This window comes from Tachypleus tridentatus, chromosome 10 (genome assembly GCF_004210375.1).
Source record: "Tachypleus tridentatus isolate NWPU-2018 chromosome 10, ASM421037v1, whole genome shotgun sequence".
Lineage (NCBI taxonomy): Eukaryota > Metazoa > Arthropoda > Merostomata > Xiphosura > Limulidae > Tachypleus > Tachypleus tridentatus.
In genome coordinates this window covers 49,789,970-49,806,499 of record NC_134834.1, presented here as the reverse complement: position 1 = coordinate 49,806,499, position 16,530 = coordinate 49,789,970, and the positions used below count along the sequence as shown (strand labels likewise).

At 37.1% G+C, this 16,530-nt stretch overlaps 1 protein-coding gene across 13 annotated transcripts in view; it reads left to right on the top strand.

Moving 5' to 3' along the window:
• LOC143229238 (Fanconi anemia core complex-associated protein 100-like) overlaps nucleotides 1-16,530 on the top strand; it is a 51,861-nt gene that overhangs the window by 20,822 nt on the left and 14,509 nt on the right. For 12 of the 13 annotated variants that reach the window (XM_076461277.1, XM_076461281.1, XM_076461279.1 and 9 more), the window contains one exon: nucleotides 4,117-4,350. The exons of the other annotated variant lie outside the window; for it this stretch is intronic. In XM_076461277.1, the coding sequence (XP_076317392.1) occupies nucleotides 4,117-4,350 (234 nt within the window). The remainder of the gene's footprint in view (nucleotides 1-4,116; nucleotides 4,351-16,530) is intronic. 13 annotated transcript variants of the gene reach the window in all.

Genomic DNA, 16,530 nt, shown 5'->3' with positions numbered 1-16,530 from the left:
ATAAGCAGTTTCTAATTTTTGTTTGGGAAATTATTGGAATTACTTGTTTGCACTGTATCTTGCATAAGCGTATTAATGTAGATGTATCACTTTTCCTATGTTTGACCAGCTTCTCTGTAAGCTTTGTAGAATCTTTGAAGATCTTGACAGTGGGAAAGATGGATGCTATACTAACGGTTTGGGTTGGGCTTAGATTAGTAGTTCCTTAACATCATAATATTTATGCCCAAACATCATTATAGAGGCTGGAATGGAGTGTTTCCCCTATTGATGTATCATATATATATATATTTTAATCTGAAGAATTGTTACAATGACCAAGAATCTTGACTGTTGAAGGCATTACCACCACAATTCATGTTGGGGGTTCTCTGCTGCCTTTCTCGCTTCATCTCCTTGTTTCTGTATATGAAATAAAATCTTCTCTTTTTGAGCCATGAGGAGGACAACTTTAATCAGCTCTTGTTGACCTTGGTTTGTACTATGTACTTCTTACCTGCTGAGGAAAGCATTCCTTCTCTAAATCTCTTTTGTGGATTTGTTTTTTTAGGCTTGTAATTTACATTAATTTTTTCTTATGCTCTTTCATTTTTCTTGTCCTTTACTGTGTGACTCTCATGCTGAAGGTTGTTTTTTTCCTCCTCTAGATTTCGGTATCCATACTGACATATTTTTCAATCAGCTCCATTCCCATTGTCAAATACCTTATCTCCTCAATACTCAGAATTCCTTCACCATGACATACAGCCATTTTCTGTTCTTGTATTACAAATTCCTAGAGATTCTTCCACCTGCATGGGAAGATGACCCCTACCTCCAGTAATACTCTCTTTGTCTTTTTCTTACTTGCTCCTTTACCTATTCTCTCTTCATTTTTTTTATATGAAACCCTACACTGTGATCCCAATAATTTTTCTAAAAATCTACTTTTGGTGTTTTTCAGCACTTTGGCTAGGGATTTTTTTCTGCATTATCCCTACTTACTTAGTACCTCTGTTGGTGGGACCTTTTGGGACGTGATGATCTTTTATCTATTATTAGTATTCCTCATCCTTACATTTATAACCTCTGTCTGAATCCTTTTCTTTGCTTTAAATTCTTCAAGAGTATTCATAATGCCTTGGAGACTCAAACCAAGGCTTTCTGACACCAGTTCTCCCTTTCTTCTTTGGTTTCTCATCTCTCATGAATTCACTCCCATTTCTCAACTCCATTAGCCCTCCCACCTCTCTTTTTTTTTTTTTTTTCATGTCCTTCTACTGTTTCTTGCCATCTTTCCCAGTTGGGTTGATCATCATACACCCTGTTGGTACTTCCCTTTCTTTGTACCTACTTGGCTAGTGTTTCTGTTTACAGACTTTTGAACCAGTTTTGCAGCTGAACAGTGTCAATTCAGGTTTTTACTAATGGCATTTCTTTTCACTTATCTTTTCCTCCTCTGTTCTCATTTCCTATACTTTTTCTTCTTCCTTATGATTTTCAGTATTATTTACATTTCAAGATTATGGTAATGAATCCTTTGGATATGAGAGCTATCAAGAAGGTCATTTGCCCATCTTCAGAATTTTATTTTCATTTTTTTATTGTCCTTGGAAAGACTGATTAGTATCCTTGTTTTCTCAACAACTATTTGGTGATTCATTGGCTAAAGGTGGAGGTGGTATTCTGTTGGTATTTTTGCACTGGACTATTGATGATCAAGGTCAACATCTCGGACATCTTTCTTCATGTTCCAATTGTCTTGTTTCCAAATAATTTTCCCTTGTTTTATTCATTGATACTGGGCATACCAATTTTGAGCCCTACCCTTTGATATCAGATCAGCTTCTTATATCTTTAACTGATTCATGGGAACATTTGCTTACCATGTCCACACTTCAGTATATTATTGCATGGGCAACTGGCTACTGCTTGCCTTTTCTGAGAAGGTCTCCTTCTCAACCATACCACTTCTTCTCCAAGAGGTAGCTCATTTTGGGTTGGCTGGCTACATTTTCCAAGTAGTTTTTATCTCAGGCTTAATTTTTGTTCTGTCTTAGAGTATTTTCCATTTCTTGACTTAGTTGTATTTCTGAAGTATCTTGCTCCTTTATGGACTTGCTCCTGTAATGGACTTTGAGTAAGTAGTGTAAAATCTCTTGCAATTCTTTGTTCTCATATGATGTTGCCCATGATCAGGCCTAGGCACTTCACTGCTGTCTCCTTGATATAAATTCCTTTCTCTGGTCATCTATGGTAATTGAATGAAGTACCAGAGATTCCTCTAGAGAAAGTTCTATGGGGCAGCACAGTGCAGTGGAAAGTAGGTCTCATTAGTGATGTCATATCTATTATATAATATGTCAGTATTTTCAAATGATTATCAGTCTGATAGGACAAAGTGTTCTCCTCATATGATGGGAAGAGACTTAAGTTCATGTTATTGTATGAAAGATGTGTAAATTATATGATGGAGCATATGATCTGATTATTGCCTTAGCTATACCTCATGCCCAAATGATCTGTTGTGTGCAAATGCTCAATTGGCCATTTCTTTTTCTACCCATTCCTGCAATAGATTGGTTTATTTTTATTTTGTTTTCTTTTTTTCATACTTCTGTTTGGGCAAAGAGATGGATGCAATCTCCTGTGAGTGTTACTTCTCTAATAACCTGCAGCTATACTGTGTTACACACTATGGGCTTTTTCCTTCAGTTGCTTTTTTTAAAGGGAGCTCCTCTAAGTTTTTGCAATTGCACCAGCCCCTTCACAACATCAATTTAGGGCTCTAGCTGTTGTGTGAAAAGGGCAAAATGGATCATTTGAGAATTTAACATTTACCTGATTTCAAAATGTGTTTTTGATAGATACTTAACTCATTGCACACCTTTCCCATGTACACTACTGGTGCATACTATTTTTGCATCATCTAAAAATGAAGTTAATTTTGGAAGTTCTTATGGGGATCTACTGTACGTGAAGGATGTGTCACCTTTGTGGATTCTTAAGATGGCTGGTATGGGTATTAGAATTTTAATTAAAATAAAGTACAGAACAATGTTTTGATCTTCTTAGATCATCTGCAGGTTAACAAAGACCTAAGAAGGTTGAAACACTGTTTTGTACTTTATTTTAACTAAAATGCTAAAACTCATACCAGCTGTTTTATGAATACAGTTTTATTTCAAGTGGGTTTCTCTTGTCATCTTTCTATTGGTGGAAGATTATTGTCATTATAATGTATTAGGTGGGAGATAACTCAAGATTAGTGACATGTGCGAAATCTCAAAGGCAAATGCATAAAGAATAGCAACTGAATGCAAGGAGGTATTTATTGGAAATACATGTTTGGGTAAAAAAAATGTCCACATTCCTTCTAATTTATTTATTGGATTCAAAATCATACGCTTGTAAAAGTAGCATTTCACTTTTGTCATTTTTCTTTCACAAGTCATTGCCTAAGGAGGTTTTCATTTAATACTGTAAATACTTTGAGGGCAGTGACTCGTAGAAGACAAAAGATATTTCTGAAGTGCTATTTTTCGAGCCACTTATTCTGAATCTTTAATACACAAATAAAGAAAAAGGTGGGGAGGAAAACAATGAGAGATTGTTATTTATGTTTGAAGTTAGAAAACGTTTGAAACAGAGAAATCAAAGCTCAGAAATGACACAATATGAAAAGTGAAAACAGAAAATTTTAAAACTTTTTGAAATTAAGAAGTAAAAACTGTTTTTATACCAAGTATACTGGTATACATTGATAATTAAGTTGTTTAATTAAATTTTAAGCATAACACTTTAAATTGTTATAATAAGTGTAAAAGGGTCATGCCTTGATGTGAAGGGTTATATGCTTTTCAGCTTTTGTTACCTGTGGTAGTTGAATTCATGAATGCTGATTACTCAGTAGTGCTACCATTTTTTGTGCAACTGATAGAATAAGTGGTACACCTCCAGTTATGTATATTTAATTTATAATCCTTAAATTATTTGATAATATTTTGTATTGTTTACTATGTGATAAACGTTTATAGATTAACTGCTGTTTTGATTTCCTTGTTTTAAAGTTTAGCTAGTTTCAACTTCACAAGTATAATGTATAAATATAAACAATTATCCATATTTTGTATCCAGCTCAATCTGCAATTGTTTGGTGTTTGTTGGAGCATGGTTCTTTAGTTTTGATGAAATGGTCTGACTTGTTGGTGTCAAGAAAAAGCCAGTCCTCAGAAGTTGGCCTCTCTTTTGAAAAGGCACTTCATTCTATTCATGAATGCTCTCAAAACATGCAAGATGTACAACTTAAACTAAAGTGGCAAGAACAACTTCTCACACAGCTGGGTATAGCAGCAGCTTTATTGTTTTCTGGTGAGTTCTTAGTTATGTACTTTGTAGTATAAGATCTTGTAAGATTTAACTTCATATGGATGGGAATATTTTCAAATTAACATTCTGGTAAATAGAAGTAGGTGATTGATGAAATTTGATAATTGATTAATTTTTGGACTCATTAATTCACCATATTGAACAAATCAATTCTTCATATATGAGACTTGGATAGTTGGAATAATTAAAAATAGTAATTAGTGGAAACATTAATTTCAATTAGTTGATTATATTTGTGACATTAGTCTATGTAATCGTTGCTCATGAATAATCAATTATACAGATTGGTCAAGTTAATTACCCAGCTGTACAAGTGGTTTTATATCTGAATGGAAGTGATATCACCATTTATTTCTTGTAAAAAGAATTTTTGCATTAGTGGGAGTGATCTCAACTTTCTGGTAAATTTTGCAGTTTTATTTCTGTGATCTAATATGATGGAGAGTAACTTTAACATTTAGATATGATAAAATGTAATTTTTATGTGGGAAAGAGTATTTTGGTATTGTTCACTTGTCTTTCTCTTCAGCATTGAAGAAAGAGATGGCTTAAAGATTTTTGTGCATGCCACGAGCCACATGTGAAGCTTCCATCTTTACATGTATTGCACCAACTTTAATGAGATCATCATCAGACTGCAGTTCTTTACCAGTAGTGATCTCCATGAGTACTATATTTGAATAAAGGCCCATTCCTTCCTCAACACTGCTTTGTTCAGTTCTTTTTTCATTAGGAATTTGATATTTTTTATCTTATTATTTTAAACTTTCAGTAACAGTTAACAAATGTAGTGTTATCTCTATTTTCATGATTATCTTGTTAAGAAAGAATAAATTTTAAACATTTCACTTAAAACTTTAATTTGAATTACCTTTAGTTTAATTTTTTTATTTATTTTAACCAAATGTGTAATTTTGGACAACTAACCAAATATTAGAAAAATCAAATGAATACAGTTTTTATGGGTAGAATTTATGGATTACAAAAAAGCATTTGACTTTTTAGAACATAGCTCAGTATTAAATGGTTTCATTATAATATATCTCAATCTAAGATGCATTAAAATTTTATGTTGAGTTATTAACTTATCGCCCATTTCATGTGTCAAACCTTGCCCTTCTCAGGGATAGATTTTGGGTCATTATTTAGTGTTACTTCCTTACCCAGATATTGGGGTTCATGTGAGAAGTTTTTTGTTTCTTTTGGGGGGGTATTTGTAGTCAGGGGTCAGCATGCCTCGACCCTCGCATACTGTGGACAATCATGCATTTGATTATTATCATTTAAACTTCCCATGTTTTGTGTTGCATTTCTCTTACTAGAGATCAGACCCCAAAATATGGATACTTTTGCCATATCTCTCTTACTCTAATTTACTCTGATCACCCTTCTAAGGTCTGGGTTGATGAGCCTCAAATCCTTTAGTTTTCCTAGTTATGGAGGTAATTGGGGGTTAATCCATGGGTTCTGAAAATCTTTTAGTACGTCTAGTTCTCTACTTCCAATCGACTACCCCATTTTTTCCCAATCTATTCCCTTTCTTCCTTTTCCTACCTTTATGACTGTTTTGATCCCACCCACCTCATTTGATGTGTAAAGATCTTGGAGGATATGTTGCATGTACTATTCCTTTCCATAATTCCCAAGTCTGTTTGTTTCTTCAGTGAAATCCTCACCTCTCCTGTGATCTTTTTCCTGTTGCACTTTTGGGTAGATTTTGCCTTGAATTTTCTTCCTTTTCTCGTAATGATTGTCACTTTTTCCCTTGTTTTCTTCCCATCAGATTCATCACCTTACCATGTCCATGGCTGCACATTTTTATTTTCTCTTTGGGCACATCATCAGTGGTATAACTGTTTGTCTGTAGTGGTAAGTAACCCATTAATTTTTACTTTTCACAGGCCTTTATCACATATTTGGATCTCATTCTCTGACAATTAAATCTGAATTGTATGATCTATGAACATGCTACATGGCTATGGCATTAATACTCTTCGTAACACAGATCTGATGATAATTTCGGAGGCTGTCAGATGTTAGTTGATTGACTCTCTGTCAACATGTTTTCTTTGCTTTCAAAATACAATGTCATAACACTTATCCAGGATTTAGTATGCTCACCATTGAGATGTGATTTTCTGTAAGACTGCTTATTGGTATACCTTGCAGTCTTTGCTTTATAAATGAGTTTGTCTTGAACTGTGCATTCATGGACTAACATGAGTGCAGGAGACAGAGATTAGTGCCCATCTCTGATGATCTTTGGCATTTGAGGCTCTTCCTACTATAGACCTGATGTTTTAATACCAGATGTTGCCAGGCAATGGATGATATACTTCATGAATGTGATCTGCTTTTCAAAATAGGGTATTGCAGTCATCCATTGCACTGTCTCTACACCTGGGTTCTTCTGGGTTCTCTAATGCACTTATTTTGCTCCTTTTTCTCATGAGAGTCCTTGCTACTAACCATTGCTTAGCTACTGGGGTGGTGAGTTATGGAGGCCTGCAGACTATATGTGCAAAATACCAGTCACTAAGAGAGCTGGGCATTGTCATTCTGTGGGTGTCAATGATGTGATGCCCTTTCTACTGTAGACCTAAGGTACAACTCCAGGTGCTGCTAGTTCTTGGAAATAGCATTCAAACATATTTATATATGTATTCAGTTTGCTCCTCCTTGCTACCATCCTCTAGATGTTGCTTCCAAGGGATCAGTGCTGGTTAGAGATGGTCCAGCCACATAACTCCTCACATGCGTTTGGCTGATAACCAGTCTACAGTAGGAGGAGGTTAATAAATTTTCAAGGCCATCAAGTTTGGGACTTGCAACTCCTTTCCCCTTGGTGTGGATTCCTGAATGTGGTGAGGGGACCTCTCAGGGAAGGTTCTGTTCTGTCTGGTTACCTTTTCTGGGATCTAAACATCCACCCACGTGTTTGCCGTGCGTGGTGACCCGTGAAGGGGAGGTGAGGATCCTGGTGGTTGAGGGGTCCAACCCTAACACACCACTTTGGCCTTGAATTCCTGTAGACTGGCAGCCTTTGGGTGGCCCCCCTTTCAATCGGCTGGTCCACTTGGGCTGGAGTCAACCAAGTACCAGTGTTGGAAGTTTTTAACTGGTGTTGTGGACATTGTGCCTGATGCTGGTGTTTGGGTATAGTGCTCTCGAAACCCTGGTGTTGCTGCATTGTTCTTGCATGACATTGTAGTGCATCCCCTCATAGGGCTCCATGGTGGGTTGGGTCAGTGTGTATTGAAATTTTTCTTTTTTCCTATGGATTCTCCTTCAAAAAATTTAAATAAAATAGTGATAAAACAGTCAATAGGTAAGCGACCACGTCTTGAAGACTCTGAGTAGCAATCTTCAACATCTGTAACACACGTACCTCATTTTCTTATATTACATTCTCTTTAAAAAAACCATTAGGGCAATTGTCCCCCTTTTTTATTCAGAAAGGACTAGAGGGTCTTGCTGGCTGTCCAAAGGCAGTAAAGAAGCTTCGACCTGGAGACATATTAGTTGAAACATCCACAACCCACCACAGTGAACTCCTCTATAATTCAATGGCAATTGGGGATATACCTATTGAGGTTACCCCTCATGATACCTTGAATTCATCACAAGGAGTTATTGTTGAGAAGGATTTGAAGAATGTTCCTGAGTCAGAGATTCTCGTTGGTCTTTCCACTTAAGGAGTTTCTGCAGTGAGGCGCATCTCCACTCCCAAAGATGGAGTTACACTGCCAACAAATACCCTCGTTTTGACATTTACATCATCACGTGCACCTGCCACCATCAAGGCAGGTTATCTAGTTTGCAGGGTACGGCCATACATTCCAAACCCTCTCCAATGTTTCCAATGTCAGAGGTTCGGCCACTCAAAGACATCATGTCGTGGCTCCCTGACATGTGCTCATTGCGGTGGCAAGGACCACGATGCATATGAATGTGACATGGACCCACATTGCGTCAACTGCAATGGTCCTCACCCTTCCCACTTTTGTTCTTGCCCAAAATGGTTGGAGGAAATAGAGGTACAGCATTTGAAAACAACTCATAACATTAGTTATCCTGAGGCTCGGAAATTGCTGCCCGCCACTCCATCTCGGACATATACTGCTGCACTTCGTTCCACAACTACAGTGGGAGTGCAGACAGATCTCTCTGTGCCTCCAAGAGAATCGTTTTCAAAACAAATGAAAAGCCTTTTGACCTCCATGATTAAAAAGGTTGATGAATCGACTTCCACACCCATCTCTGTTCCTCCCATACATTCCACAAACCTCAAGATCCACATCCTTCAGTTTCAAATACAGGCATTTCTTCTGATACTTCTTTTTCTCCCACCCCAAGAGGCAAAACAATCATTCGTTCACGTCCTCAGTCACTGGAATCCCCTTCCAATAACAAAGACCTGCCCACTCGACCCAGGGCAGGATCCATGGAGGTTGATAGACCTCCTCCGACTAAGAACAGTAAGGAAAAAAGTCGTGGTCATAAACAGAAGGGTTCTCCAGCCACTTCACCTACCCATCATTAAAAATGGCCACCTTGATACAATGGAACTGTCTAGGTTTACGTTCTAATCTGGACAATATCAAAACACTGATTGCTTCCTACCATCCTGTATGTCTTTCCTTACAAGAAATATTTCTCAAACCTGCTGATACAGTCACCGTTCAGCAGTTTTCTCTGTACAGAAATGACAGGCTGTGTGATGGACGAGTACATGGAGGGGTGGCACTATTGGTTGATCAGCATGTGCCCACCCTATCTTTGTCACTCAACACACCCTTGGAGGCAGTAGCCATCCGTGTTTCCTTGGGTCATGCCATCACTGTTTGTTCTCTCTACCTGTCCCCTGGAGAGACATATGATCAATCAGACCTTGATGCTCTCGTTGAACAGTTGCCGTCTCCCTTTCTACTCCTGAGGGACTTTAATGGACATCATGCCCTTGTTGTTGAACATGAGATATATTGAGCGGCAACTACAAACTGCCCTCAATCATGTACTGAAGTGTTCTATGGCGAACGGCTTTAATTTCTCTCTCTCTAAAACCGTTTGCATGCACTTTTGCCACCAGCGGGGCATTCACCCTGATCTTGAACTTCTTATCAGTGAAGGTTTGCTGCCAGTGGTCCCTGAGACAAAGTTCTTGAGGCTTATCTTTGACTGTAAGCTGACCTTTATACCACACTTAAAGCAGCTACGGGTCAAATGCACAAGAGCACTGAACATCCTCCGTGTCCTCTCTACTACCAGTTGGGGAGCAGATCGATGTTCTATGTTAAAGGTATATCGTGCTCTTATTCGATCAAAACTTGACTATGGATCAATGGCTCTGCCAGACCCTTGGCCTTAAAGATGCTAGACTCCATTCATCACCAAGGACTTTGACTCTGCACTGGGGCTTTCTGCACCTCTCCAGTTCAAAGCTTATATGTTGAATCTCATGAACCTTCTCTGCATCTTCACCGTTTGCAATTATCTTTACTATATTCTTCGAACCTTTGTTCCTTACCAAAGCATCCCACCTGGGGATGTGTTTTCCTTCCTCAGTGGGCCGTACTTTTTCAGAACAGACGATCTTCCGTTGCTCTGTTTGGCCTTCGCATCCAGACGCAATTGGATGAATTGGGTCTGTCCTTGGATAACATTGCAGATTCCACAGGTCAGCCCATACCACCATGGCTTATTACAGTCCCCAAATGTGACCTTTCTTTCAGTCATCTGAAAAAGGCAGATACTCCAGATTGAAGTACTGTCTTTTATTTAATGAACATCTTTCAAACAATCATTCCATTTCCATTTATACAGATGGTTCCAAATCAGGTAATTCAGTGGGCTCTGCTATGGTTTGCAGCGGTTCGGTGGTTGCGCGCAGAATCCCCTCTACAGCTTCTGTGTTCACTGCTAAACTGTATGCCATATCTCTTACCCTGGATCATATTGAAGCTGAGCAGTACTCCAACTGCACTATTTATACTGACTCGCTTAGTTCCATACTGGCCCTGGAATCGCTACACGTTGGCTCACACCCTGTTCTCGCTGATATTCAAAACCGACTGGCCCATTTCTCATTAACTGCTACTTCTATCCAGTTTTTCTGGATACCAGGCCGTGTTGGTATTTGCAGGAACGAGCTTGTAGACACAGCAGCTAAATCTATCTGCTCCGGCACTATCACCACTGTGCCTATTCCGTACATGGACTATGGTCTTGTATTCAAGGCTTAGCTCCGTGCCAGCTGGCAGTCCACTTGGAGTGAGCAACGCGACAACAAGCTTTTTCAGATAAAACCCTATATTGGGCTTTGGCCATCTAGCTTTCGTAAGGTTTGGAAGGAGGAAGTTGTTCTAACTAGACTACGCATTGGTCACAGTTTATTAACTCATCGTTTTATTTTATCTGGAACTGATGCACCAATGTGTAGTTTGTGTAACACTCAAATTATTATCAGCCACATTTTACTTTCTTGCCATCATTACGATTCTCAAAGGCGGCAATATTTTAAACGTTTTTTCCCAGGGTTTATCTGTAACATTTGGACAGTGTTATTGGTGATGGAGACTGTCCACCTTGATAAAGTTTTTAGTTTTTTAATGGCCATTAATCTTTTTAATCTCATTTAAGTGTTGGATATTTATTCATTACACCTTTTTGATTGTGGTTCCCTTTTCACAGTTTCATTTTCTCTAGTTCAATTTCACATTGAAAAATGGCCAGAACATTAAATAACTCAACATCAGGACTGGAAAGGCCAACTTCAGGTGACTAACGCTGCTGTTTGAACTTTCCGTTTGAACTACCTTTAGTCGCCCTGGCGAGTTGTTATTCCAATTTTGTTGCATGTTTTTTAAACTTTTATTACTTTACCTTTGGTACTGGCCATAATGACACATAACCCGGAACCAGGACTGGAAAGACCAACTTCAGGTGACTGACTTTGGTTCTGGTACTTGCCTATTTGTCTTCCTGGCGGGTTATGATCGTTACCATTCTGCTACAGAAGTTCTTTAAAACTTTATAGATTGGATGTCAACATTGGTTTTATGCAGTGTTCTGTTTTTAATTGCTGTTTTGTTTTTACCTTTGTTTACTTTACAAATTTTACTCCATTTACTTTACTTTTACCTTTTACTGGACATTTGGCTACTCATTATTATGATTTTGATAATGGCTGCTATGACACATAACCCAGAACCAGGACTGGAAAGGCCATTTTCAGGTGACTGACGGTGGTTCTTGAACTTGCCTGTTAGTCTTCCTGGTGGGTTATGATCATTACCATTTTGCTAGAGTAAGTACTTTATAACTTCTTTTACTCTGCTTTCTCCTTACCATTGTAAACTAGGTGTCAACACTGGTTTTATACTTTTTCTGTTTTTCAATGATGTTTTGTTTTACCTTCATTTCCTTTTCTGTATTTTACTACATTTAATTTATTTTTACCTTTTAACCGGACGTTTGGCGCAGATAGCCTAGCTGTTTTGTGCCATAAAACACTAAATCAATCAGTCAATGCAACTCCTTTTCCTATTGTCTTCAGATTTTTGGTTTCTGATGGAGCTGATTTTGGTTGTAGCTGGACAAGACACAGAACTTTTTGCTTGTGAAGGGCTTAATACCCTCCTCCTTCTGCAGATTTGACAAAAAATTCCCATAACTGTGAGGTTTTTGATGGGTAATGAATACTCACCTGAGCTCTTTTGATTTCTGGAAGGTTGCTGCATGATCATTTGCATGTTAGTATACAGTAAGGAGAGAGAGTAGCATTGCAAGTGGCTAACAAAACTTTGATTCAATAAAGGGTGTTACAAGTTGAGAAAGCTTTTGTAAGATGGAGGAGGTAAGTATATCAGAAATGAATTTGCAGTTTAAGAAAATGTTTACTTTTTAATGCAGTAAGTGTATATTCATGACATTTGGCAAAATTTTAGTAATTATGAGACTCTTTGTACACAAAAAATCGGTTTTTAATTATGTCTATTTGCTAAAGATTTGTATGTGAATTTGTTGAGTCAGTCAAACTTATGTGAGTGCAAAGTGATTTTTATGTCAAGAGTAAATATTTTTTCCTTTTATTATTTTCAGATTTTATGTGCATAGCCTCTAGAATCTTGTAAACAGATATCAGAAAGTTCTTTTTAATTAAAATTATATTTTGTCTGCTATTCTGTCTATACAGGCTCACTCCATTTGATCAATCTTGTAACTACCAAAGAAAATACAAAAAAAAACTTAAATTATTCTTTTACTTTGTGGATTTACTATATATTGTGACACACAATTATACACAATTGCTTTTAAAGCTCAAGGCAATGCTATTCAAATCTCCTTGCCATTTAGAGTTATTGCTTTACTGCCACTGAAACTGGTTCCAAAGCAGCATATATATGAGGGAATTTTTCAAATTTGTTTTAAAGATTGTTTAAAGTTTCACATTGTGGAATATAATTGATTTGAAGCAAGGACAGATGCTATAACTTTGCATTTTAGCTTATGCTGTCTAGTTTGTAAGGTATAACTCTTCCTAAAACTTGGAAATAATCTAGAGATGGAAAGAAATTTTGAAATCTGCAATTTGGAGCAAAGAAGTGTCATGCGATACTCAAAAGTGAAAATTGAGAATGTATTTTCTTAATTAAGATAAAATATTGTACAGTATTCAAATTTTAAATATAAGCTATATTTAATGCAATGTGTATTGAAATAAAATCATAAAAAGTAGTTTGCTTAAATTTTGTAAAAAGGTTGTGATCTAGAGAGTTAATTGTTATGTCAGTGACCTTGGCCTATGCATTTTTGACATACCAGGCCAACTTGTATTTAGAAAAATTCTCAGTGTCATGGATAATCTGGACGTTAAATTCATGTTTCTTAGAGTTTGAATTATCTCTTCACCTTTTACTCGTTGTGGTTTGTCCACAAATGTTAAAGATTTGATTTGCAGCCTCTCCTTTAAAGTTGACTGCAGTCCTATATGTTTTTCCACTAGGTTCAAATGGCTTTTGCTTGGAAGTTACATCACTGAGGTTTAGTAATATACTAGTTTATGGATATCTGGCTTATATTTGCCATCAGCCATTGTGGGTTTCACTGTTGTGACCTCCCTTCTCCTTTGTGGTCCTCTCATTTAGGATGACTAGTTTGGCTTTCCAATTTATTGTTTATCCCACTCTGTATCACATTCACTTAAAGGTCTATTCTAAATTTGTAAGTGGAACAGTTTTAGTCTTCTCTTTACTATCTTTGAAACATGGAGTTTCTAATACCTAGGCTCTTTCTCTTTTAATTTCCTGTAAAGGAGGATTTCTATCTTTTGAGGACTCTCCCTTCTCTTGATTTCTTTATTTGTGTGGACATGGCCATGACCAGTGATGTGCTGTCTTCCTTTTTTCCTTTTGCTGTTGTGGTTCGACACACAACTCAGAACACCTCTCTGTTTCACCTCACTGAGGCTTCCTTCCATTTGGAAGCTCCCTAGAACTTGGCAGTGAGTCTGAGGAATTCTCAAACTCAAATATTTGGACTTTCATACCTGTGATGAGTGCAGAATAGGTAGTACATTGTGTAGCTTGGTACTTGATGATAACTATACCTTTAAACAGTAACTGTAAACCATTGCCTCTCTTCAGGGAGGGTTAAGTTATGGACACCTAATTCATCTCCATAAAGGTAGTTTCTCTGTACCTATATCTTTAAGATGTTGGCAGCTCAGCAGACTGACATCATGTTCTGTCTGGTTGCGATATCGAGATTAATTCAGATATATCTTTTGTTTTCCCTTTCATCCACTAACAAGGAAGCACTTGTTTTCCATACTTTTATTTTCCCTGCTCTTGTGTTGCTTTTGGCTGATAACCATCACACTATCTCACTTCAGCTAGATCCATTCCAGAGGGTGGTCTCTCCATCTCCAGTGTCTTCAGCAGATGTACTTCCACTGTGGGAGCCCTAGTATAACTGCCTTTCTAACTTCCTTCAACTTGTTTGATCTGCTATTTAAACTATAGTTATAGCAAATGAAGTTCTTTGCTCAGTCTCTTTTACATAACATAGACATTTTCTTCTTGGTTGTGGGAGATTTTACTTTTACATTTGTGCCTTTGATACCCATCACACACTTTATCACAGATAGGTTGATTTTATTCCAAAGTTGCTTCTTTCTTTCCAGGATTGTGATTTTTCAGGAGAATAATTTCTTTTCTGTATGACAATTCTGAATCTAGTCATCTTCTGTGTCCAGTTCAGGTAGTTAGGTGTTATCTCACTCATACTGCTTTCATTCATGGCAAGTGCCATCATGCTATTTTGCTGGTTCGTAACTTATTTGTCTTCCTTATCGTTCCATGGGAGAGGACACCTGGGAACATAATGAGATAACATCACATCAAACTCATTATATCATGACGTCTCCTGTGTTTCACTCTTAATATTTCCTAGATGGGATCTTGCAGGCAGGTTATAAACAATCCCTGATACAATCGTGTCCTTACATGAAATATCAGTTTAGTCTGCACTTGTTTCTTCCATTCACCTTTCTTCAATTTTCCAAGAGATACTAATGAGGTATTAATTATTTTGATATTGTTTATTTTTATGTTTCTTTTTTTGCAAATGTTATATTTTGATGTGTTTATTTATACTAGAGATTATGGAATTTTTCATATGGAAATGGCTGGTAGAATATAACAGGGAATACTTTTCTTACCCAAAATTTTCATAGGGAAGGGAGTTTAGAAAGTGTAAAACCCATATGACTCTGCTCCACAGCTGCTATGTGTTGGCAGTGTGTGTGTATATATCTTCTGTCTTCCAGGTTGTACTTCACATACACAAAAGAATTAAACAATATGTGTACCTATCCTTATACCTTATACCCTGCTTGTGTCTACTGTTCATATTCATACAACCCCATTGCACAGTCTCTCAGTGTGAAATCTTATGCAGATGGGATGCTTTCTGTTATGTCTAAGGACCATAGCATCCTCCAGTATGCATATTTCTTCCTCTTATTTTTGTGTGATCCCAAGCTGCTAGAGATGTCAATATAGAGTTCTTCATTGGACTAGTGTAATACCACTGGTATGAGACCAAATTTACTCACTTCTCATTGAAATGTGTACTACAGGCCACTCTATTTCAGTATGAACTGAGCCATTCCCAGTGATTAGGCCAACTGAAATGAGTCTTGTGTTCTCAGGATTCAGGTCTAGGATATTTTCTCTCTGCATCTTTTTATTCTGGTATCTCACATAAGTTTTTATACAATACAGAATGCCCTAACTTTATTTCTCCAACTAAACACACACGTGTGTGCGTGCAGATATGCTTAGCTGACTGCATGTAAGACAATTTAAACATCTTTATGATACTTTATTGCCACACTAAAGGTTCTTTTGGCAATAACTTTTGGTGTACCGCCTCTGTTGAGTGAAAAGCATTTCCTGTTTGAGATTGATGCAGTCTTCCACCAAATGATGCTCCATTTGGCTATACCTCTACCCCAGTGGGTAATACGTGCTCTTTGAATACTTCTCTTTTTGATGCTGTGTTTTCATAAAGGAGCTTTTTTTTGTACTTTTTTACCACCACTAGTCCCACAACCTGTTTTTAATGTGGTATTCTAGTTTTTTGTCATGCAGAAATTTGTAAATGCTTCTGAAATTAGAATTTTCCTGAAAATGTATTTTAAATAGTTATTCATCTCTCTGTACAATCTTCCTCCACACCTCTGGTGTATTTATTTTGCCTTTTCAAAAATGAGCCTTTGTTAAAATGCTAATGTTCATAGGAATTACTGTACCTGTAAGATGTGTTGCCCTCCTATTAGTGAAGAACTATAGCCTAATAATGATTACATCAAAGGTTGCCCCAATATATCTTAGTTCATGTACAGGTGAGAACTTTGCTCATAGTCTGTGGCATGTGCATAAATCTTCATAGCAGTAACACATAGTAAAAGCTCTTTGTTGTGCAGACAGATCAATGACTATCTGAAATACATTTTCATTTAAGAAAAATAAGTTTGAATACTTGTTGATTAGAGCTGGGCACTGTAATTTGTTAATCAATGAATCATTAGGCTCATAGATTGATTATTATCACATGAAACTAATCTTTGCATTTTTAGCTTTTATATTTTTATAAGAC